Genomic DNA, 25,812 nt, shown 5'->3' with positions numbered 1-25,812 from the left:
TACATTGTCGAAACACATAGGTGTTATTATATTACTTATTACTTTGTTAAATACATTCACATCAAGGAAATATACTGAATACAGAATAATTTTAACATGTCTAAAACATATAGTTACATATATATGTTATCAATATCACTTATGTTCTTTCCAGCGGAATATATATGTGTGTGTGTGTGTGTGTGTGTGTGTGTAACAGAAAAAGAATTGTAAAACAATTCTTTTGTAAAAGTGTTATGATTAAATCATTTTTAATATATTTATGATAATTTTACGTTGCGACGGCTTTATATGTATATTCATTTAAAGAATTATCTGTTTTTAAACATGATACTTCTAGCATAAAAAATGCTACTTTTATCAATTACTTTCCAAGAAGTATCTTTCTCGTAGCTCCGAAATTTTGTCCTGCTTGAGTAGCTCCCTTATTAGTACCAGCTTGCAAGCCAATAAGTCCCTCGCCAGCTCTTAATTGCTCCTCTGTAAAGGACCTTTTGTTTTCTTCCGCTGGTTTCGGACCCAACCAAGGACCGCGCCATTCAGGATGTTTGTACGTCTGTAAATAATAATTTTTTCACGCACAAAAGATGTATGTATTTTCATTTTTAATAGCTTACCTAATATAATTAAAAAAGCAATATGACTGTCATATAGAATAATGCATTTAATTTACATTACGTTATTTACTTTCAGATTAATTGCACATCTCGAATATTTATCATGTAGACCTGCATATTAAAGAAATTTGCAAATTTTAAAAGTTTAATGAATAAATTAAAATTTAATGTATAAAATTAACTATCATATTCCAAGAGAATAATAAAGTGACATTAATTAATTACCGTCCGTCCAATGGCAAAGATGGTATTTGTTACTTGAGCGATATTTTTACGTTCCATCAGATCGACAGCTTGGAAAAGATCAACATCAGGTACACCATATTTTACACAGGCTTTTTGAAATCTGAAAATTAAAATATATTTTTTTACAATTTTTATTAATACAACCAGATATACATTAATGTTTTCAATAAATAAAAGATAAATAGAGAAGAAACTCTATATATTTAATATCGCACATTTAATTAATTGCGGATTATGTTCCAGAAAAATATACATCAGAATTCTTATGCAATGAGGAAGGCTTGTGAGACACATCATTGAGAATGGCGGCAAGTCGGAGGGAAAACAAAGGCGAGGAAGACACAAAAGAGCAGCACATTTAACTCCTTTATATGGCTGTTCGCCTGGGCGTCGCTTTCAGCTAGTGACGCGCTTCTATTGTTTGGTCGCTAATTATCACTGATTGATAATTAACATTAAAGTTTGTGCAGTATATCGTACTCTGGGAATATGAGAGCCGCGACGCTTTGTTCTCCATATCGTAGAAATGACGTGTTGCGTGTGTCCACTTAACAGGATAGCAGGATCTCATCCTCCGTTTAAGACAACTATCATTGTTAATGACTGCATTTATACGTTATTCTTATATATATATTCTGTTGTGCAGAGGAATAGCTATGATTGGTCAGTTTTAAGAATATTATTAAACAAGATTAAGAGTGACGTATAAATGCAGTCGATCATGTCTCTCGCGTTAATTACAAAGGTAATATCTCGCAAATTGATTAATCGCATATCTAACAATCAAATGAAAAATCTCGTTCTATAACGAGATTTCTAGAGCTCTTTAATTTATGTTAAAAGCATCGCGAAAAAATAAAATATTCACAACACGCATCTTTATAATATACTTTACAATGTAATAAATCTTTGAAAAATATCAATATAACAAAAAATGAGATTACCAACATCATCAAACGTGGTATCTCTATGCGGTGTCTCTATGCGATCAAGTATGTCAGTATGTATTCGGATGAGCGTTCATCGAGCCGAAAACGTGGGACAGGTCAATGAGGTCCATCTATCAGAGGCGTATAAAGTAGTTTAGGTCGGCGCACATGCAGACTCCTTCTCGCGTCGTACATATGTACATACTTACACAACGAAAAAGAAGATCATTGACATCATCAAATGTGGTATCTCTATGCGATTAAGTGTGTGTTGGATGCGCGTTACGTTCACCGAGCGGAAAACGTGAGGCAGGTCACTGAGTTACCCATCTATCAGAGGCGCATGAAAGAACATGGGTCGGCGCGCATGCAGACTCCTCGCGCCGTACACATGTGCGTACGTAACAAACGTCATCTTACGTGGCCGCCGAAGACGCGACATGTGGCGGATGTATCACCTTCGCTGGAATTATGCTGCTCGCGTAGAAAGGGAGTAACGCGGAGTGGCCGCGCTGCGCATCGTTCGCCCCACTACCTCGGGGAAGCGCTCTTAAACATTCAAAACGCGCCAAATGCCGAGAAGAAGCGCGACATGCGCACGTGCAACGATGCCGACGGCGACGATGCAGCGCGAGAACGACGACGATGACACCGAGACGCGCGAGGATGAGGAAGCGACTCCGGATATGCGATTGTCTCGCGGGCATAAATCGGCGATCGTGAAAGAAAAAAGAAACCGACACGCTTTACGGGAAATGCGTACACATTTCTCCGGCAGTTCGAGAAGGAGAAACTCGCTTCATCCGAGCGATGAAAGGAAAAGAGACAGGCGAAGCGCAGTTTTCGTCTGCAAGGGTGCATTTCTTTGCGCGATCCTAAAATCACCTCCTCGCAGGCAAATATTTCATCAGGATTGTAGCAGTGTGCTACAGGCTTCCGACTCGTGTATTATATCTATTCTATTTTTGGATTGCAATTGTGATATAAATATATTTCGTCGAATGAGATTATCTTACGCGAATGCATAAAGAATTGACACGAGAACATCTAAGAAAATATATAAATATTTAAATCATAAGAAAAAAAGTAAATTTAGGAATGTATATTATGCTTAATGTGTAGAGCAATTTATATATGGATTAAACAGTAATAAAAAGATCGCTTTGATGAGCATCTTTAAAAATTAAATTTTTTGCTGAAATGGAATATTATTCGATTATCTCATTGTACGAATCTTACAATTGAAGAGATTATCCAAAAAAGAATGCAAAACATCGATTTGTAAAAACCTCTGCGAATTTCCATTTCCTTTACGCGCTCAGTAGTAGCTATTCTGTGTGTCTACATATATCTATTCCGTTTTCACTTTCATCGCGCTCCAATGTATAGTCGATAGTCCCGACCTCAGACTTTGTCGGTTCTCGATTATCAGGCGAACACGACCGGCCAGGAGCAAGATCGTTATCGTAGGGCATTCGCGCCGTTTCATGTGGCCGCAGGTATCGCGTGACTCTCGAAAGTCGGGAAGAGTCGAGAAGGTCAACAATCTCTCGACTGCGACAACGGTCGTTGATCGGCCTTGTCGATACTCTGCAATCGAGAAATTGACGCAAAACACTGTCGATTGCGTAAAGTCGACGGCGGATTAGGGCAGCATGAGATCGCAGGAAGCGCGTCGCCGACACTGACATACTGACAACCGGCGAGATAGCCGAGAGATACCTTAGACACGAATACATAAATTACCTGTGTCTTGTATTACATCGAATTATTCACGAGACATTTAAACGAAATTTTTGTTATTATTGTATTATGATGCTTCATTGATTTATGCACTGTTTAAATAATTTCGCCTATTTTCATGAATGCCTATATTTCAAATTTTTCAGAACCGTACGATACTCACTGATTAAGGTTGTCCATCATCTTATAATCGCCACCGGACGTATTGATCTTGGAGATCAAGCCAGGCTGCAATTTGTTCATGAGCTTACAGAGGATGACACCATCTCTCAAGGCATCTTCGTAACTCAATCCTATAAATGTGCGTGAATACATATGAATACTACGTTATATTATATCGTTATTTAAAATATAATCTTACAATTTTAATAGAAAAATATATCATAAAGACATGATGTTAAAGCGCTATGATATTTAGATATTTTGAAAATTATTCTGTTTTCAATATCGTCTTTCATATTAGATTGAATATATATATGCAATCCTAGGCTTGATGTATAATTGATTTACAATTATTAGGAACATAAGACATTTTATGTTTTCTGAACCTTACAAAAACTAGAATTTTAGTTTTAAAACAGAGCCCTAAAAAAATTGAGACTCAACATTCTTATGAAAAAAATTAATATAAATCATATACATTTAATGAAGTGTTATCCAAATAATTTTAATTAATATTAAATCTCCTTTTTCTTCTTTATCCTGTTTAGAACAATAAATTATTATTGGAGACAAACATGATAATTTTTCTTATTCTTGAAAAATTTTTGAAGCGACACGTGGTACGCTGTCACTATGTGAAGTTGATATTATTTACACATACAATTTTGACATAACTGATAGTATCATATTAGTCTGTAATCTTGTGCCGATTAAAAGATCTCGATTACACAACAAGCATGCAATCAGCGCGTAATATATTTCTTCTAACACTTCAAAAAACGTTAATAAAGATATCAAGGAAGATTCACCTCTTCTTCAATTTATTTTATTAGATTATTTTCGGCCGCATTTGCATAGAGAAAGCTCCGAGAGAAAGGGAGAGCGGCCCGATAGTGAAAAGAATGTTGACGATCACCGCGGCACCAGGATCGCAGAAACGACATCCTCCCTTCCCGCACCCGATACCCGAAATTCGCGCGCAGTTTCAAGGAGGCCGGGGCTTGCGCGATAGCCGAGCGACCTTTGGTTTTCGCGGACCACGGTATCCGGGAAACGGCGGTTATCAATGTCCAACTCCCCGCCGCTTCCCCTACCTATTGACCATTTTTTCGCTCGATACTCCGCGTGCCCATCTCTGCCTCCTCTCTCTATCCCTCTCCCACTATCGCTTCCCCCTTCTTCTTCAGCTCCCGCATCGCTCGCTCACTCGCTCTCTCTCGCGGGGACAGATCCGCCGCGAAATAATAACTGCGAGGCTTAACGTGCGCGGCAACCAGCGCTCGCTCATGGCGCCCCATTATGCCAAGAGGCGAGCCAAGGGGGCATGGCATTTTTTGTCACGTCGAACGAAGAATCAGGAAAGGCCGCTCGCGTCTTGCGAACGCCGGCGCTCTTTTTGCTCGCCTTGATCGGCGGACAGCAAAATGCCGCCGTTGTCGTCGCCGCCGCCGCCGACGCCATCGGCGTCTTCCCCGTCGGCGGCGGCGACGCGGCGGCCGATGGTGCCTTTCGTCACGATCGGACGTCGCCATTCGAAAGACACGACGCGTCTCGGGATCCTAGGGACGCAGCTCGTTACAAGAGCTGTGCGTTCGGGCCGCACTCGGCACTGTCGTTGCGTTTTTTTTCCGTCTCCCTCCCGCCTCCCTCCCCCACGTCAGCGATACAACCAGCGTGTATCGATGTATCCAATCTATCGGCGCGCGACGCTGCTCGCGCCGCCGCCATCGCAAATTGTATCGACGCACGACGTCCGAGAAGCAACAGTTGGCATAACTCCCACACGGTTTTTCCGATAACCGCCCCTACGAATAGTATTTTAATCCGTTAATGCATTTTTCTCCATTTCTCCGGTTCTCGACTGATAGTTATGCGCGTATAATTAAGTTAGATTCTAAATTATCGAAGCTACTTGGATAGCAGAAACTAACATGAATGCAGAATTGCTTATATCGAATTGCAAGACTTTATTTTGACTTTAATTATTTTATCTTATACGAAAACTGTAATTTAATTACTGTTAAAGTATTGTTGCACTCACATCAATTTTATTTAAATGATAAGCTACGATGATAAATTGGTAAATAATTTATAAACCTATTTTTTTAAATTAATATCACAAAACGTGATATTCAACATATTGATTATTCCCTTCTGCCTCGCAGAACAAAAATAATTTAATGAATACAGAGACTGGAATAAAAATCTCATTAACTCAACGTATGCAAAATTGCAAGTGATAAGAAAATCACGCGGTTATTTTAATCCTAAAAATATGCATTAAATATAATGCAGTGCATAAAGTTGCAAGGAAATAAGCATCTTCTTTTCATTCATGTTTACACTTTGATATATTTTTTACACGTTTCAGTTTTAAATTCCAGCATATTTATCATATTCGAAGTGTAGTTTTGCGAAAATTCTTTAATTAATCCTCAATTTTATTTTAATATTGTAGTATATAATTTTAATTTTTTTACGCGATAAACGATGTAAAAAATTCTAAATTATATAGTATACAATGCAATAAGAAGTGAGCTTTAAAGAGTGATAGATTCATCCGCATACCCGGCGGAATATTAGAGCGGAACATTTTCGGACAAGAGGACACCCACGTGCCAACTGTCTAAAATACTACTAGCCTGATCCTGCAAGGACGACGGTCACGTGGTTTTGAGTTGGTGGGGATCGCGTTAAACGCCAACCCCGAAATCTGTTCGCCTAGTAAGCGGCTGGTCGTACGCTTGAATTCTCGATTGACGAGCCATCGACAGGCGATTGGTTCTGGATGGTCCTCCGCAATTCCGATCGGTCAATTAATTATTCCATTAAATGACATTATCGCTATCAAATTTCAATTTGTTTTGGACAAAATTTTAATTTAAAGAAATATATGTATATGTATACATACCGTTTTATATATTTTATCTGAAATATTTTTTAATCATAATTTCTCCAATTTAATTAAAGCTCGTTTCTTTGTGCAATAATTAAGAGAAAATTGATCAGAAATGAGAGACTTGTTGCTCGTTTTCTAATGCGAATAGTTTGGTTGGTATCAGGAATGTATTACGCGCTTTCCCTATGTTCGCTTTTGCTCGACGCACACATTTCTGCTTCCCCCTCAAACTTCCCATTTCGCTTTACCCTACTTGAATCTTTCTTCAAGAATTTTATCCCGGGATAAACTCTAAATTTCCTTAAGTGTGTAAATAATAATATTTGAAAGATAACTCAATACACAATTTAAAAGATTTGAATTATCAAACGGATAAAATACTATGCAATTTTTGCAAACATTTTTCTTCGAGAATGCATGTATCTAATAAAACTATATTTTTTTACGGAATTATTTATATTTTATTGACTATAGATAATTTTATTATTATGGAATTATGTATGGAAAACAACACATGACATCTTTGTCTTTACAAAATTGTATTATTAATTTTAATATATTAATTTTAAAGCAAAATCATAAGGAAATTGAAACCCAACATTCTTATCAATAAATTAATATAATTTATATTTTATATACATCTGACAAAGCGTATTCAAATAATTTTAATTAATATTAAATTTTTGTTTCCTTCTTTATCTTTTTTTCTTTCTTTAAGAACAACATCTCTGTTTAGTCTTACAACAAACATATTGTAGAAGAGAGATACGATATTTTTTCTTTAAATATACGATACTTTTAAATAATTTGTTATATAAATATATAATTTTCGCGGAAATAGCTTAGAATCCTAATTTCAAATAAATCTATTAAATTTAATTAAGTAATCTTAATACACATGTACGCAAAAAGAAGTCACAAAGTTTCTACGTTAGATCGAATACATTCTATCCTTCTATATTCTATATAGTATAGATATAGATAGATGGAATAAATTTCATACTGTACGATGCCACCGCTTTTGCGCGATATCCAGGCAGCATCCACCCGTCGTTCTCTTCGACAAACAAATACGCGCCGCGTGCGAAGGGCGGGGGAGGGGAGGGGGGCCGGCTGTCCGGGATAAACAAGCGTGACATGCTGATAGGTTCCTGGTAGTGTCGAAACGCGGTGAGATGTCGTAAACCCGAGAAGATGACAGAAAATCAATATCGCGCCTTCGCGCGGTCGTCGCCGTGACTCCGAGTTTGTCTTCGCCCGTTTCTTTCATCCGCCGGCGAATAGCCACGGCGTGATGCTGGCCTGGTCTTTTTCAGACGCCGTGCGTCTTCCTGCCGTCTTCGGGAAAAAATCCCCGAACGCAACAATATGTATCGACAGATCGAAACTATTCCCGCGGGTGATACTATCCTGTTACGTTGACACGTCATGGTCGTCATGTTTGGAGGATTTGACGTGAAATCGATGGCTCGTCTCCGATATCGTTCGCGGTTGTCGCCATTCAACGTTTTTTTTTTGCTACCGATGATGAATTATGATTTCAAAAAGTCGCGTTAATAAGAGACCGAAAGAGATTAAGAGCATTATGCAAATGCGAATGATAATGAATGTTTCTCGACATACTATGTACTCGTATATGAAAGATGTAATGCATAGTAATACGTCTAAATGTCGATAATCAAGATTATCATCTAGTAGTCGAAGGCCTATACGTATTGTTGTAATTCTTGTCCACGCTCATTATCGATAAAACATATCTACGATTTTTACAAACCGTGTAAAATAAATTTATATGTTAATTTATATATATATGTATATATATATATATATATATATTTATATAATAATGATTTATAAATATTGAAATTAATATTAATAAAGCAATTAATAAAATCGTCTAATTTTAAAATCGTGTGTCAATTGGTCTAATTACTATTTACTTTTCTATCGTGCTTAATTTAACAATGAAAAAAAAAAGATTAATATTTGGAATTGAGATTATATGTATACATATATGATACATAATTATAATTCTTTATCTTTCTCACAATGATATATTATACTATATTTAAATCGTACATTATTCGTACATTTCGAAATATTTATTGTATTGCTAGCAACTATATTGCTAATAAAGATAATGAATTATTTCAGACATACACCAGGCAGGAAAAGACAACGAACGCGCTTGCGTCGCCTTCATATCGATTAAATGTCAGACTCATGTCATAAAGACGTCACAAGCACGGTTTTCATCAGGACAACATCCTGCGCTTGAATTTACGATCGTCGACATGGCAACAGGTCTCGCGGGAATGCAATACCGTTGTACGCAGAATCCAAGATTTCCGCCGCGTTCCTCTAATTTCTAATGCTAATGAATCCCCGAGCAAATTAAGCGATATTATTATATTTTTATATTTACTTACAATTTTTTTTTATTCGTCAACTTATTTAAAGGCATAAAATATATCTTACAATTTTATGTAAAATCTTAAATACGATGTAAAATATTTTTATAATCCGTTTTTAAGTATATGCATTACACATATATAATTCTTGCAGTAGTGTGTGAAATATACAGGAAGTCCAATAATTTTTGACACACGAATTGATCGACCTTTTTGAATTAATTTCTCAATAATTATTACAAAAATCGCAAAACGGTATAAGATTTTCCTTCTCAATTTTTGAGCCAATTTACCTTCACATTTCATATGTCAAAAATTATCGGATATCCCGTACAATAATAGCAAATCTCCAAAGAAAAGTTAAAAGAATATATCAAAATTAAATTAAAGATTGCTATTTCAAAAAGTATATAATTAGACATGAAAGAATAATTACTTTATTGCAGTTAGAAAAGTAAGTCAAAGTGACTAGTCGAAGTAAATAAACGAATAAGATATCTCGATTATTTGCATTTATCGAATTGCATTTCTTTATCATTACTTCTCTTTAATAATTTAATAATGATTATATTTACGGTAACACAAAGTTAAACTAGACGATATAATACTGTAATATTTGCTTTCATTGAGGGAATATACTTTTATTTTAATAATACGTTCCCCAGCAGATGCGCTCGCGTGCGCTTGCATTATTGACAGCGACTACCTGTTGATCACAGCAACCACCTGTTGATCGTGCGACGCTCGTAAATCTAGCTCGGGGCTGTAGGCTCCTGGTAGGCTCGTCTCGGAATGACGTCATTGACGATCTTTTGACGGACAACTGACAGTCGCACCCTATCCTCGAGTGATCGGTCATCCGTTGTCGCGCGTCAAATGATTTCTTTCGTATCGAAGAAATTCTTCTTACACTTCGGCGGATCGTATCGCGAGCGGGTCCTCACGACAAGCGTGAGAGAAGCTTACCAGGATCCTCCGCGCGAGATGGAACACAATGTAGCCGTGTGTCTCCATAAATTCATCTACTGCCCGACGTTGCTTTCCTAGTAGGTGCGAGCTTTCGTGACGTCACTCTGTGTCATATGACGAGACCATCGACGTATCGACAGAACACGTGCTCGATAATACTCAATGAGCGTATCCGATTCAAGAGATGGGGTAATGAACAGCCAGAACGGATGAGGGGAACGCGACCATAAGGTCGTAATTTAACGAATCGATCGGTCTACGTGTCGGCGGGACACCCTATAAATCCCTCAAACGTCTGCTGTTGCCCTGGTGTACCCAAGCGACTTGCGCCACCGTGACGGACAGATGACTGACGTTTCTTTCAGAAGTACATTTTTAAGGCATTAAGCAGCGTTCACATATTGATATATATCGCTCTGTGATTATTCAAAGAAAGATGAGCTGGGGCATTATGCATTAATGAGTTAATTTAACATAACACACAATTTAAAAATATATAAATACAATTTATAAATTAAATTAAAAATGCGGAGAACGTGTCTGTGTATTTTATCTTACCTAGTTATATGTATAACTCATTTTTGCGTATAATACACTTCAGTTATATGTATATGCAATCGCAAAGAAATTATAAATTATATCGTACAACTTTTATACAATTCTTTTGATATGAAAAATAAGCCATATCGCAAAATTGTTAACGTTTAACTTAACAAAATTATATAAAAAAATGTCAATATAAAATGTGAAATTTTATAATCAAAAGAAGTGTGAACAAAATTGACTCATCGAAATTATATATCGTTTATTATGAACGCTGCTTGATCAAAGTATCCGCAACAAACCATAATAATTGTAGGTGAAAGTATATGAAAGCAGGATGAAGAGATCAAAGAAGTGCGGAGGTGACATATGTAACTAGCAGCACTAGAAGCACGACCATCTAGAGTGCTGTATGTGGCCCTGGTATGCCAGCGTCCTTACGACGTAACATGATGAACAGATGACGGTAAATCAATACTCGTCGTCGACTCGGTCAGTATTAAATGTTCGGTAAGAGTAACATGTTTTTGTATGTCTTAAATATTTTATCAATAACAAAATTTATTTTGATTAGTATAATCATTTTTGCGAAATGCTCATTCTTCCATAAAAGAAAATAATTATTAATATCATCATATGCAATGATTAGTAAATTGATTGTTATATGTACGTGCGAATACTGTATGTTTATGTGAAATATGTTTAATATTTAATTAAGCTTAAATTGAAATCAGCATGAAAATTTTGCACATTACAAATTTTGACAGCAGGAAAATATGCGCATTGCTTACAATCATCATCATCATTTCTGGCGATATAAATGTAATTAATTCTAATATTTTCTTCATAAATTATTTTTATATAAACTTAACAATTTATTTGTATCTTGTAATTATATAAAAAATGTGTCTTTATTGTATAATGAAAATATTAGAAGTATATCATATATTGACTGTAAAACGACAATCAAAATGACAAAAACTTCATAATTATTTTACATTTGTGTATGTGATAACTAAAAAATTTTAAATTATTAAATATATGCGTGTTAATGTCCATTTAAGTTTCTTAACTCAAAAGTCTAATTTAATTTTTCTTGAAATACATGTCACCCAATCAACCGTGTTCGAAACTATCGACGACACATAAAAACATTAATGCAATATTTCACACTTGAGACCTGTCAAACAAGGGTCGTGCCAAGCATGCCTCGCGAGCTTCCGGGAGCAGGCTACCATCTGTATTTGGAAGTCCCACGGGATACTTTGAAATTCCTATTAAATTCGCGTTACGCGAGCATAAGGATCCCAGTGTCTAGGGTAGGTCAGGTCGGGACGCGACGGAAAGAGCGTAATTGAACCTCGAGTGTTTAAGTTCAATTTTAAACGAGTCAATAACATCAAAAGCTTCGACTATCCGGCTCGCATCCTCGCATAGAGCTTGAACATGCTCTACGTGACATATATTGTAATCTAGATCACCCTTAGGTTCGCCGCGTAATAAGTAAAAGTACCGGCGAAGCTGAAGATGAATACAGAATTTGTTCTCAAATTACCAGAGTAACAGGAAGAAAGTGAAAAAGCAAAATATTTTTTTAAGAACATAAAAAAATTAATGCTTACAAAAAATTGTATTATTCTTCATAAGAAGATTTATTTAAGCTTATTTAGGCTTTCATCTCGATTATATGTATTATATGAATTTTTTCTATTACGCCCGATATTATCGAGATTGGCTTTCTTTATAAACACGTTGGGTTCTGTCTGTTTCCGACAGGTACGCTCAAGGTTCGCGGGGACCAGGCTGTCACTCGCTCAAGAGAGCTTTCTTGCGTGTCGAGGGGACCCCCACTTAGATTGTCATAGGTATCGAAGGTTTCTAGTGGGGATTAATCATGTGCTCGAGTGGGGGTGGTTTCGTCGTTTGGCCACCTCCATCGAATCCTCGACACAACCAGGATGACAGTCATGGGTGGAGGGTCGTTAAATCTAAACACTTGCCATAATCAGTGTTATCAAATATGTTACGTCGAATATGTTATGTCGAATATATTATAAGTCCCTTCTTATAGATCTTAATGAATGCGACAGAAAAGAGATTCATATTTTCGGTGATCAAATATGCGTGACGGGCTCTTGAAATGGCAAGAGCCATCGAACTTCAAACATTAAAAATTTATTAAACTGGTTAACAAAATTAATCAATAATATTTTTCAATTTGTCTGTATCAAATATTTAGAAATGTAATATATTTTTTTTATTTTATTATTTATATCATTATTCCAAAAGCAATATTTAATCTTAACTGATAAGACTATGCAATCATGCATGCCAGTGGCAATCGGTCAAAAAAAATCAGTTAAATTGCGAAATATTTTTATTACATATATTTAACATAATCAACTATCTTATATTACGTTATTATCAACTATCTTATCGGATGATTATTTGAGTTATTTTCAATAAATAAATTTTGTCATTTATTTATCGAGATTCGATATTAAGATTATATTAAAAATAATTTCAGGTATAAAAACTTCTTTAAAAAATAAATGACAAATTTATGATATATTTTTACTCTATTAATTACATTTTAAGAGCAACGTTTCATTATTTAAAAATTGATAATTAAATTTATTACACATAATATACATACAAGACATTTAAGAATAATATACACAGGCCGACAAAAATATTTTTTGTTAACTCTAATCAGAGTAGGTATATAAATATCTTATAAATTTTCATAAAAAACAATCCCGCTGTCCAAATTGCTCCATTGAATCAAGTTTTAAAGTTATTTTGAATTTTAAAAAAGCGAGTTCTTATTTTAAAAAACAGAAGCATTATTTTTTTGTGACCGAAAATCTATAAGAAACACCTACTCTGATTAGAATTACTTGATAAAAATTTTTTTTGTCGGCCTATGTTATTAAATGAGATTTTATGATATATGACTTCTTTCCGTGTCGATCTTATCAGAATATTCATAACGAGTAAAAAAAAACAACGCGCCGCGCAAACGTACGTGAAGCAACGTCGATTGCGACGACGCCTGGCGTGTTTGTCACATCAGGGTCGTATGTCGAATCGAGGGTTGTTCACCGAGGCAAGCTCGATAGGGTGGCTCGCAATGACGTAACAAAGCGCGCGTTTTGCCAGGGGAGTATAATGTAACAGGAGGCAGAACTACCCCTAGTAATTCAGGGATAGAGTTCAGAGAGAGTGATCCCTTAAAAGTTTCTTGACACCATTTCATAAATACTCTAATTTTATGTTATTAAGTTTTATTCGGAATATAATTTTCTCCCTGGAAACTCATTGGCAATTATACATCTATTGACAAGTCTTGCAAGAATAAAGAATAAGTTAAATTTATGAATATTATATACATATGTGTATATGTATATACATGTATGTACATATATCTTTAAGTAATTATTTATATTTAAAGCGTTATGTATCTGTGTATATAAGTATATAAATTATATTTACATCTCCCATATTTGTATTTACACGAAAAATGTCTATTTTTACAAGTAGCTTCGACGATTTAATTTACAACAGTAAGATAAAAGAAATTTAATATTTGACTCTCCAGCATATTATAAATATGCAAATGTTTAAAATAAATATTATCTGATATAACATGTATATACATTTATTATCACGATACATATCGCATCAAATGTGATGTGTGTTCTATATGGGAGAACTGACCTCGACGAAACTTAACCTTTGCGACGTCACGCGACCTGACATTTGTATCCGGCTATTATGCGATTCTAGTTAGATAACAGCACGCGCTTTTCCACCCCTTTCGTTCAACGTCACCCCAATAGGGATGAAAACGTCGGAACGCTTTCGGACTCGTATCACCTCCGCGGAACAGGAGCTCATATATGTTCGTAGCATCATTAAGTACATAGCTATTATAGCTATTTAAAGAGACTAAATATTTTTATTGATTATTTTTAAGTGTAAAGTATTTTGAAAAATATTTATTTATTAAAAGAAGCATTTAAAAAGAATTATTCGTTTTTATAACACTCTAAGGAAACAAGTCCACAGATTCGTCCATCATTCGTTTTTATATATATAAAAATATAATTATATTATTATATGAATTAAATAGTAAATAAATTTAAAATTATAATTAATTAGTTAATATATATAACATCTTTGAAGTTATATATCCATTTACTTTCTAAGAAACTTGTAAATTATATGTTTAAATATTTGAAATAGATATACATTAAATTTCTCAAGTAAATTAAGATGTAAGAATTATTAAGCTTGTAGGTTCTCGAAAATATTAGGGCATTAAATTCATATCTTAACAATTTTTTTCAATCAATATAAAATACAGTACAGTAATAATTCTGTCCCTATACAGAAATGGATCCTTATTTGTACATTAAAATTTATAAAAAAATAACTAAAACATCTTTACTTAAAACATATGATAATATTTTCTGAAGTTTGCAATAAACAGTTCAATACTTTTACTTGAATTTTTTCCAACTAATAACTCGTTCTTTTGTATATGAATTCCACATATTAAATAATTTTAAATTATTTCTGTTCAATGATTTTCATTATTGTCAAAAATAGAACAATATGTTATAAAAATTTTATAATTTTTAAAAATAATTAAGTAAATTATATTGATTGCATATAGAATTGAAATGACGAATATTATTTTAATTAATTTATTTTAGAAATTTACCTGGTGGAAATCTCTCGCCAATTACAGTCTCGATCCATTGTTGAGCTTCTGCTTCCTGGCTTGCTTCGCGCTTGCCAGCAACCTGCGATTAACCAGAAGAGATTATAAAATCTTAAAAAAAAGCATGTCACGTTAAAAGTTTTTATTCTCTAGTCATAAAAATGACATATGCTATCCAACTGCATTCTTCTAAATAACTTAAAGGAAAATAACAGCTCAGCAACTGACGCTTGGCAACTATATATAAAGACAGAATGATAAATGTTGTTTATTTTACATTTTTCTCGTGTAGATATTTAATTTTAAACAAGAAATCTAATTTTATATTTTTAGTGAACAAAAATATATATATTTTAAGGAAAGAAATAATTCTTAAAGAAATATAAAATGCCAATTTCCTCCTTTTTTTATTTATAATTGTTATGAAATAAAAATGTAATCTTTTTCTGATAAGTAATTTACTTATAAGGTAATAAAAGTTCGTACTTATGCGTACATATAACTACTTCGTAATTAATAATAACCCTTAATAAGAGATATTTTGTCACATTTTATATATATGTATGCATAAATATGAAAGAAAGAAAAGAGAATAAAGAAACAGATGATAGCTTCTTCTCTTCGTTCTATTGAGATTTAACTTTGTGTTTGAATTAAAATTATCAGTTTCCGCAGAAACTTTCAAAAATTGCCGTAGCCGATGGTATTTCACATCGTCATGGCGGGGTATTGGTAAAAGTTTTCAACTAGCAATAATCGCACCTCGGTAGAACCTCATTGGTTACGATATCGCCACTGCGCAAAGATGACGAGACGGTCAGCCGGACCGGTATTCATAGTAGTCAGGAGGAATTTTGATCGCGAGAAAGCTTTCTATATTAGCTCCACGTAGCGTCCGTTTCGTAAACTAAAGAGCAGCCGAAATGAAGCGGCTTTGACAGAAGAAGCTTTGTGGCGCACATCGCCATCGAAACACGTGACTTCTATCCGCCGACCCAAGATGAATAAAATTTGTCATTATTAACGGATAATTTAAATGATAGACTAGCCGGATATTTGTAAGAAAATATATCTGAACAGGAGAGCATGACGGCAGGAGGTGCGCGCTCGAGGAAGTATATGTCACAGTGTCAGCGTTCGCGATAGTTATATCTCTCACCATTTCTTTCTTGGATATTTTTTGGACACATTGCTATGTAATATAATTTTCTAAAATGCATTAAATATTTTCTATAAAACACATTAATATTGTAATTGTCGAATTAAATAATACAAAGAGCAATTTTTGATAGTAACAATATACTGCTAATAAAATTATCTTGTTTACATTTTCAAATTGCTATGTAATAATAAATGCAATTAAAATTAAATAAATCAAATACTTGAATTATTTAACTAAATGCATTTATAATTATAGTAACATTTATAATTATATTACACACAATTAATGACAGTTCGGATGCGAACTGTCATTTGCGCAATTGAGTTAGCATAAACTTTAATAAATAGCATATGTTTTTTTAATATTGACTAAGTGGAAAATAAGTATACGCAATGTACTCAATTATTTTAATGTGATTACAGACTAATAATTATTATATTAAACTAATATATAAAATATAAAATAATAATTCACATCTTTATTTTATGAATTATATGTCAATAAGAGGTATCTAAAATTCTTTTTCGTATATCCAGTTTTTTTCAGTCTTTTTTTCTGCTATGTCTGATATTTATTTACGTCAATGTTAAAAAATTTTAAAAACACATATACTACAAAACATTTCAACGAATCATGATATTTTTTAAAGTTATCGATGATGTGCCATTTATTAACGAAACCATGTTTTGTTACGTAATTCGAACGAACGCATCACAAAATTGTTCCAGACATCTACGCAGATCCGTTGTGTTAGGATAAACTTAGGAAATAGCGACGATTGATAAAATCTAAACTCGGCGGTGGCCTCACCCTTCGAAGTGGCCAGAGTCCAGAAATTATGACGTTTATGTATCGGCGTTTTCATCTGGCGAATATCCACGCATGTTGAACCCTATCTTTGTGCAAAATACACCCACTTGTTTCTACTTTTTTACTGGTTTGCCGTTTTTCGTATGCATAGCAATTGTAATACACGATTATAATGCAGAATACGATATTATTTTAAATTACTTTTTACTACATTGCACTAATTTTTCTTATTTATTTATTTTCTATTTTATTTTATATAGATTTACGGTTTGATAAGAATTATTATAATTAAACATAATTTTTCTAGCAATTAACTAATATTAAATTTTCATATGTTTCTACTCAAATTTTAATATATTTAATCAGAATATATATAATATAATGCTAGCTATAAATTAACAATTGAAATAAATAAAATTGAAAATGAAATCCTTTAACACGGAAATAAATCTCACAGCTAATGTATATGATCTAAATTCTAAATTAAGTACTGGTTATAAACCCTATAGAGAAGTGGGTCGTTGAACTAAAAAATATGCGGTTTAGATCGTTTATAAATTAAATCGCGAATGCTTAATAAAAAGTTTAAAGATTTTCATAAAGTTTGTATAATGTACACATGTGCTAAAAATAAATTGCGACATCAGATGTCACGCAGCTGTGTGTCAGTGAGGAAACTTTCTGTGACTGAGTGTAAGACCAAAGCAATTCTATTAAAAACAGTATTTTTTTTTAAATACCTCTTATTAATACGCTCATTAATATTTGCAACAAATTTCATACATGAGATTTTCATGCAATATATAGTATATATATATATATATAAAATTACTTAAGCAGTTTTCACACAATTGTCAATCGTTATTTCTTACATTTGTTCTTATCCGAAAATTAGTGTTTATATTATAATTTTGTTTTTGTTTCGCTTTTACACTTCATGTAAAATATAGTGTCGAGTATTTCATTGGCAATGTCAGATGGTCTGCAATCGGTCTGTCTGAATGCGAATTGTAATTTAATTTAAGACCACAACGCGTCCTGTAAATAGGGCCGCGGTGTCAAGATCTGGTTACGAGCGGGGGTGTGGGAATACCCATCCAAAAACTAGGCAGCCGGCCAAAAGCACTCGTTGCTTGAATATCGGCAGGAAGGATACGACGGAGGGGATGACGCCATATAGCGTCGCGACGCGCAGCGTCCGATTTAGTTTCTACTCAAAGTTTCAAAGTCACACTATTTGGGAAAGCTATCAACCTATATACCGTCGAAGAAACGACATAGCAGCAAAATGCCGGTACGTTCTTCTTTAAAAGCTGTCATTTTTTTTATTCTGTTTTTATTTTAATGATCAATCATGATCCGATTCTGTTATAACTCTAATAAAAAATATGTACGTTTTTTATATTTTGTATACACATTTGATATTAATATAAGATATAAATATAATTTTTTTTTCTTATTTATGAAAAAAAAAAACAATTAATATAACAATTAATTCATAGAAGGAAATGAATAATCTGAAAGTATATCAAATATATTATAATCAATGCAGCTTGTAAGTATAACTTTTAACGTTTAATTTTATATATATAACGATATTACAGTCTACAAAATACTATTAATATCTTGATATTTCTAATATGCACACCCACATATGGTTCTTAAAATATTTATAGTTATGATTCAATTCATCATTCTGCATCGTTTTACGTCAGTACCTTCTGTTGATGTATGTCTTTCTTTCTTTCTCTCTCTCTCTCTCTCTCTCTCTCTCTCTCTCTCTCTCTCTCTCTCTCTCCTTTACATATAATGTATTTATATCCTAACATAAATATCGTTATGCAATGCAGGTTTTTAAACGTTATTACAAGAAATAAAACAGTTTTAAAAAATATTAATGGATACCGTTTTACGATGAAAGTTTCAATTTCAATAAATTTAGAGTTTGTAGTTTCTCGGGCATAATTTAGTGCAAAGAAATTTAGTAATTATCTAACCAAGAAGAAATTGCAATTTATTTGCAGTTTATTTGCCTCAAATTGTCAATTATTTTGTTCTAAAATAATAAACCATTTAAAAAATATTACATTAATATTCAATTTATCACAATAATTAAAGCTGCCCATCATCTAAATTAATACATTGATTGTGTTAATTTGTCGTATTATGTATTTGATTTAAAATAAAAACAAGCAATAGCAAAATTAATTAGAATAGTAGAAGTTTAAAAATTTTTTTTTTCTTATATTATTAGTTACATACATATATTGTGTGTGTGTTTACGTTACTAATATAATGTAAAATCTTATCCTTTATGTGCGCAAAATGTTATGCTCGATTATAATATTCAATTCATGCTGATGATAGTCGAAATGATGTCTTTAGCACAGGTGTGCGGCTTGATCTATCGCCAGCTAATTCACTGGAGTGTTGCGAATCGTATGGACCCACCCAATTTAACTTTAAATTTAGTGATTTATTACGACGTTGCGCGTTACGTTTGCAAAATATCCTCGGAAGCGGTGATGCCGCATTCGTCCGAACGGAAGCTCCCTTTGAAAGCTTAAAATATCATTCCGAATGGATGCGACGAGAAACACGTTGCCCCGACCACGCCTGACATGTCGTAGATAAGATATAAAAAAATTTCATATATACTTTCGTAACGCAGTGAATTTAAAAATATTTATTAATTGTATATAGCCAATATCACGTAACGCGAATTCACTTTTTGTCAATTCTAGGACATCCTGATTCACACGTTATATTTATTTTGTTGATGCAATTTGATTATATTATCTGCAATAATAATTCTTTGCTTTTATTTAGCTTTATTTTTAATAAATATAATACACTGTTTCCTACGCTAAAATTATAATATTAAAAATAATCATTAAACGCGCATTTATTTAAAAGTGAATCGTAGAATAGATTAGAGTCATCGTAATTGCTGTATTTGTGCAGTTCAGCTGTTCTCGAAACCGCGATCATGATATTATTACAAATTGCCCAAGTCCATTATATATCTGACTGAATAACATCACTCTTCCCAAAATATCGCACGGTTGAGTGAATCGAAAAACAATCACTATTATACGATGACTACGATATTTATCGCGCAGTTTTCAATCCGCGGCTTTAAAAGATTGTACTTTAATTTTGCTATAAATACTGATTTATTGCTTTGACTGAATAGTGCCAGATTCATTTGCGTCGGTCAGCTGTTCGAGTCATAAATCGAATCATGTAACGTTAAGAAATTCTAAAAGCGTGAAAGCCATTAATTGTAAGATGCTCATTATTTCTTCCTCGTAAGACATTTCTCATTTATAAGAGAAATTTATAATAAATGATGTTCAAAATAAACTGAAATATAGTTAAAATTATAATTAGAGATTTTTACAAAATTATATTCGCAAAATTATCTCGTATTACACTACAAAATATTCTTACGTTTATATATAATTTATAAATAAATATATTTTTTATCACTCTCTCTTTTTCTCTCTTTCTTCGAAAATAATTCATTTAATGTATGAATAAAATTACAATATAATAATATATAAATTCAAGCAAAAGTGTCCGATAGCTTAATATTGTTTTGGCAGTTTACGTAAAAGCCAAAATTTCAGACATCGTATTTTATTTTCGTTGGATTTTACGCGCGTGCGAGTAATCCTACACTGCCGCGTGCGATCTATTTTTGATACAGCCATTTTTAAGTTATCCTCACAGAAAATGCTTAGAATGCATGCAATCGGCTTTCTTTATAGAAATACATTCTAGATCAAATTCTTGTAATAAAATATACAAAAAAATAATTGTTCCGTATATTAACATCTATTTAAAAACTTTAATTTCTATCTATATATACTTATATTACATATCTATTTCAGGGTCGCAATAAAGAACAGGAAGCTGAAGTGCTTGAATGGATAGAGGCTGTATTGGGCGAGAAACTCCCTCCTGGAAACTATGAAGATATTTTGAGAGATGGTGTGATTCTTTGCAATCTAATTAACAAACTTGCACCCGGATCGGTTAAGAAGATTCAAACTAAAGGCACCAATTTTCAACTTATGGAAAATATTCAAAGGTATCGCGTTATCAAATTATATCTTAATATGTTTCCTTTTTTATATAATATATACCTAATTCTTCATCTCTACATAACAATTATTTTATAATGCGTATCTATTGTCTCAATAGATTCCAAGCGGCAATTAAAAATTATGGTGTACCGCAAGAAGAAATTTTCCAGACCGCGGATCTCTTTGAAAGACGTAATATCCCTCAAGTTACCCTCTGTTTGTACGCGCTGGGCAGAATGGTGCGTATTTAATTTTTAGCAATTAATTAATTATTTACGATTAGATATTAAGATTAGATATATCAATTAATAAATTAAGGAATAAATTTATTATCTTAAATATATCTTTTTTATGAAAAAAACATATATGCACGGTAAAAAAATGTTTGTATTTATATTTTTATTTGTAAAAATACTAGATTTTTTGCATTGTTTTATACTTTGAATAGAAAACTATATAATACAAAAAGTAAAATTTAAAAAAAATCTCCCATTTCATAAAAATGACAAACGACAATGTAAAATGACACAGCAGACATTTTCCGTATAGCTTATTAAAACTTTGATTATTTAATAAAATTTAATTAATTAATTTTTACTACTACAACAGACTCAGAAACATGACTGGAATGGGCCAAGATTAGGACCGAAGATGGCAGACGAGAACAAGAGAACCTTCACCGAGGAACAGCTTCGTGCCAGCGAAGGTCATTTGAATCTTCAAATGGGTTACAATAAGGGTGCCAGCCAAGCTGGTCTCGGTAGCTTTGGAAATACTCGGCATATGTAAATTTTTTATAGAAGCAAATACACACATACATAAACACACATGCACACGTCTAAATAAAAAATGCATATAATATATTAAATGCTATATAATGATAAACTATCGAGTACGGAGTAAACACAGTAAAAACATCAAAATAAATCACATTTTTTAACCGCGCGTATAACATGAAGATAAGATTAAGCTTTTGGAATATTTTTCAAAGTTTTTATTATTTTCATCAAAAAATAAGTATTTTTATTCTAAATAATACTTATTTATTTCTTGTTGTCATAATTATTATTGATATAAATGAGATTGAATAATTTGTGTTGATATTTCTCTATGATTTTTTTTTTACATCACATATACTGCGTCTCTGGAGTATTGATTAACTATAATTATTATTTTTTAATAAATACTTTAAATATTGATATTTAACAGTTAATACATTATATATAAATTTTATCTTTTTCTTCTTATATCAATAATAGAATCAATAATTATTAACTTTCTAATTTAATCGCGCAAAAATATATTTTTATAATCGTAACAGTTGTAGGTTGCATGTAAATATAAGTAGGAGATTTTTTATCACACATTGGCAATGAGCAAAAAAGTGCTTTAAAAACATGTTTTTAGAATTCACATATACACATTTACATAAACAAGTTTTACACAATTACACGAATTGTTATATAAAATAGACAAAAAAAATATGTACACACGTATTCGCGGTCGGATTCATATATTTCAAATCAGGATAAAATAAATTATTACATTAACATTACATGATGTTAAACAAAATGTTAAATACATTTAATGCAATTAAATCCACTAAAAATGAATAATTATACATATTTTCATGTATATCTGCACATTAACACAATTTGACATATACACATATATAAACATATACATACATATACATACGCATATACACATAATACTATACATTATACTATTACACACACATGTATAAACAAATATTACACCAAAAATTTCTAAGCGTTATAGATTTAGAATATTAATATTATAAAAATAGTTATTAAGATTTATAATATGATAAAATCGATGTTAATCTCATGTAATGTTTTGCAATAGACGATTTCATAAGTTATATAATTTAATTTGGTTGTACCAATATTTTATTTTTGCAAATTGATAAATTAAATTAATAAGTTTTTACAACTTTGTTATTATTTGTGATATTTAAATGTTAAATTAAAAATAAATTTTATATATATATATATATATATATATATATATATATATATATATATTTATATGTATCAAAAATAAACGTCATTTTTCATAATTTATATATTCTTTTTTATCATTTATTATTATATATTAATTGTTTATATATTATAATAAAATTTACCATACATAACTTTAAGATGTACGTTAAAAAACGTGCAACATATAAATAAATTTTTTACTAATATGCACAACCATTATGACAAGGAAATAATAAAGCAATGCAAGAAATAATCAAAAATTAAATTAATTTCATATGTTCGCGATGACTATTTCATTCATATACTATGAAGTTATTTTGAATAGTAAATTTTGAACCAATATGTGGTTGAGGCAAATTGCAATTACTAATATAAAGATGTTGTATATTTTATGAATATAAAGAATACTGGCCAAAAATATCAAAATATAAAGAATCGATAATTTGTTGCTCTCTAAAAGAAATTTCTAAACAAAATTTAATTTGTTTTTTGCCTTACATGCGTTTGATAGAGCGTTTGATACAATGTGTAAACAATAATTATTAGAAATTAATTAATTGTACACACCATTAAACTCTTAATTAAACACATATTAAATACAATTTACACGAGTAAAAAATTTTTTGCCCGGCATCACGATCTACCCTACATCGTCCTGTTTATCTTTGCCCCACACAGGTATAAAAATATCCATTACTGTTTATAAATAAATGAGAAATCGCAATCGCGTCATCGCGACACGCTTTTCTCAATTTTTCGTGGAAGGTAACGCTCGTGTATGCTTCTGGTAAAATTTAATTCATATATACTTTTGCTTTCCTTGGCAGATCCGAGTGCCTTTCGGTTTATTTCTGGATCACGTAGCATACATAGCCGTTAGACTCTGTGCTCACGACTCCATATTAGTTCATTCCGTAACAAAATCAATTTTTCCGAAAAATAATTTGTATATGTGTTTTACAGAGTTTTTTTATTATAAATTATTAAATAATGTTTTGTTTGAATAAATTTTCATAAGTATTATCACGTTCTACGCGATATAGATTATTATTTTATTAAAGTGATTCACAAGATAATATACATATAAAGAACTGCATAAAGATTTAATTATTCTGAAATTTGATATCAAGAGCACTTTTCTCTATTTTATTTTATTTGATAGCATGTGATAGTACTTGAAAATTATTTGCTTGCTTTTGGTAAGAAAAACGTGAACAACGATGAATTTTGAATGATGATTCACGATGTTAAAAGTAAGAGTTTCTCAAATTAGAAGCACTTTAATGTGCGGATTTACAAAACTTTTGCAGATTGACGTACTGACTCAGAGTATCTAAATAGAAAAGTCACTGTTTGAAATTTCAAAAATACTGTTCAAAATATATAAGCGCAATATATTGAAAAATCTTATTTACGATGTACAATTTTATAACATTTCTGTTGCAAGATTAAATAACACATAATTTTTTATCATATTATTAATATGTAATACTTATGTTGTTTTAATTTTAAATGCAAATATAATTTATATTTTAGAAAAGCTACAATAAAATGCATATTGATATATTGCAATATTACATATGTATACCCTATACAAATAATAATACATATATTATTATATTATATTATTTTTTGTTTTAATTTATTAATTCACGGAAAAAAATTATATATTTAAAATTTTTTTGTTCTCTATATTTTTAATATTCCTCTATTTTTACCTATATTTATGCAGTTATTTTACATAGCATATTATTGTCATATTATATTTTTCATTAAGCGGGAAAGATACAGATATCGTTAATATAAACAAACAATAAGTAAAAGAGAGAGAGAGAGAGAGAGAGAAATAGAAAACGTCATTAAAAACATAACTGATTATAAAATTATACAATATTGGATTTTTGTAATAAATATTTTAATTAAATTAAGTAATATTATTAAATGTTTTGATCGCTGTGAGAAAAAATTATTTTCAATTTAAAAAACAACTGTAGAATATACACAATAATTATACATAAGATAAATGATATTGATAAATAGCTAACCAACAAAATGATATTCAAACTAATCACGAGAGAGAAAGAGAAATAACACACATTTCAGTTATGAGAGAAAAATATAAAAAATATCCCTGATGTATATAATAAAATAATAATCGCAACGAGTAAATACTTGACAGCAAATAGTCAAGAAAAAAAAATTTGATTAAAGACACTTGATTGAGACAATAAATCATTAGAAAGATTAGGAAAAAAGCTATGATATTGTGTATCTCGTGTATATTACATTATACATTCGTATATACTCGTTTCGATTTTAAAAAATAACGCGTCACTTACTTGCCAAAGTGGGCGTCCAGGCATGGCAAATAACTTGTATACGCTTCTCCAAAATTTTGCGACGCGTCTCAACAGTTCTCAGCTTTTCACTAACTCAAGCTGAAGCACAAAAAGAATGCCTTCCATCGCGCTTGGGCTGCGTATATATGCGTGATA

At 31.9% G+C, this 25,812-nt stretch overlaps 2 protein-coding genes and 1 non-coding gene across 3 annotated transcripts; 1 reads left to right on the top strand and 2 right to left on the bottom strand.

Annotated features, from left to right (window-relative positions):
• LOC126852114 (muscle-specific protein 20-like) lies at positions 1 to 25,812 on the bottom strand. Its single transcript, XM_050596600.1, has 5 exons — positions 25,657 to 25,812; positions 15,249 to 15,330; positions 3,699 to 3,828; positions 843 to 963; positions 1 to 556 (listed from the first exon to the last, which is right to left on the bottom strand). Exons 1-5 carry the CDS (start codon positions 25,678 to 25,680, stop codon positions 365 to 367), a joined length of 549 nt encoding a protein of 182 aa, XP_050452557.1. The 5' UTR covers positions 25,681 to 25,812; the 3' UTR covers positions 1 to 364.
• LOC126852145 (U4 spliceosomal RNA) lies at positions 15,915 to 16,055 on the bottom strand. Its single transcript, XR_007687796.1, has one exon. It is a non-coding gene; the product is annotated as a U4 spliceosomal RNA (small nuclear RNA).
• On the top strand, positions 18,351 to 23,919 carry LOC126852115 (muscle-specific protein 20). The gene is made up of 4 exons (XM_050596601.1): positions 18,351 to 18,514; positions 21,117 to 21,316; positions 21,430 to 21,550; positions 21,921 to 23,919. The coding sequence occupies exons 1-4, from the start codon at positions 18,509 to 18,511 to the stop codon at positions 22,098 to 22,100; spliced, it is 507 nt and encodes a 168-aa protein (XP_050452558.1). The 5' UTR covers positions 18,351 to 18,508; the 3' UTR covers positions 22,101 to 23,919.

This window comes from Cataglyphis hispanica, chromosome 9, assembly GCF_021464435.1.
Source record: "Cataglyphis hispanica isolate Lineage 1 chromosome 9, ULB_Chis1_1.0, whole genome shotgun sequence".
NCBI classification, from domain to species: domain Eukaryota; kingdom Metazoa; phylum Arthropoda; class Insecta; order Hymenoptera; family Formicidae; genus Cataglyphis; species Cataglyphis hispanica.
The sequence above is the reverse complement of the archived record's forward strand: the minus strand, read 5'-3'. Positions and strand labels throughout refer to the sequence as shown.

Coding starts and splice junctions, on each gene's coding strand:
- LOC126852115 (XM_050596601.1), top strand. Junction 21,317..21,429: donor CTTATGGAAAATATTCAAAG/GTATCGCGTTAT, acceptor TTGTCTCAATAG/ATTCCAAGCGGCAATTAAAA. Junction 21,551..21,920: donor TGTACGCGCTGGGCAGAATG/GTGCGTATTTAA, acceptor CTACTACAACAG/ACTCAGAAACATGACTGGAA.
- LOC126852114 (XM_050596600.1), bottom strand. CDS start 25,680: ATGCCTGGACGCCCACTTTGGCAA. Junction 15,331..25,656: donor CTGGACGCCCACTTTGGCAA/GTAAGTGACGCG, acceptor GGTTAATCGCAG/GTTGCTGGCAAGCGCGAAGC. Junction 557..842: donor TCTTTGCCATTGGACGGACG/GTAATTAATTAA, acceptor TATTATTTACAG/ACGTACAAACATCCTGAATG.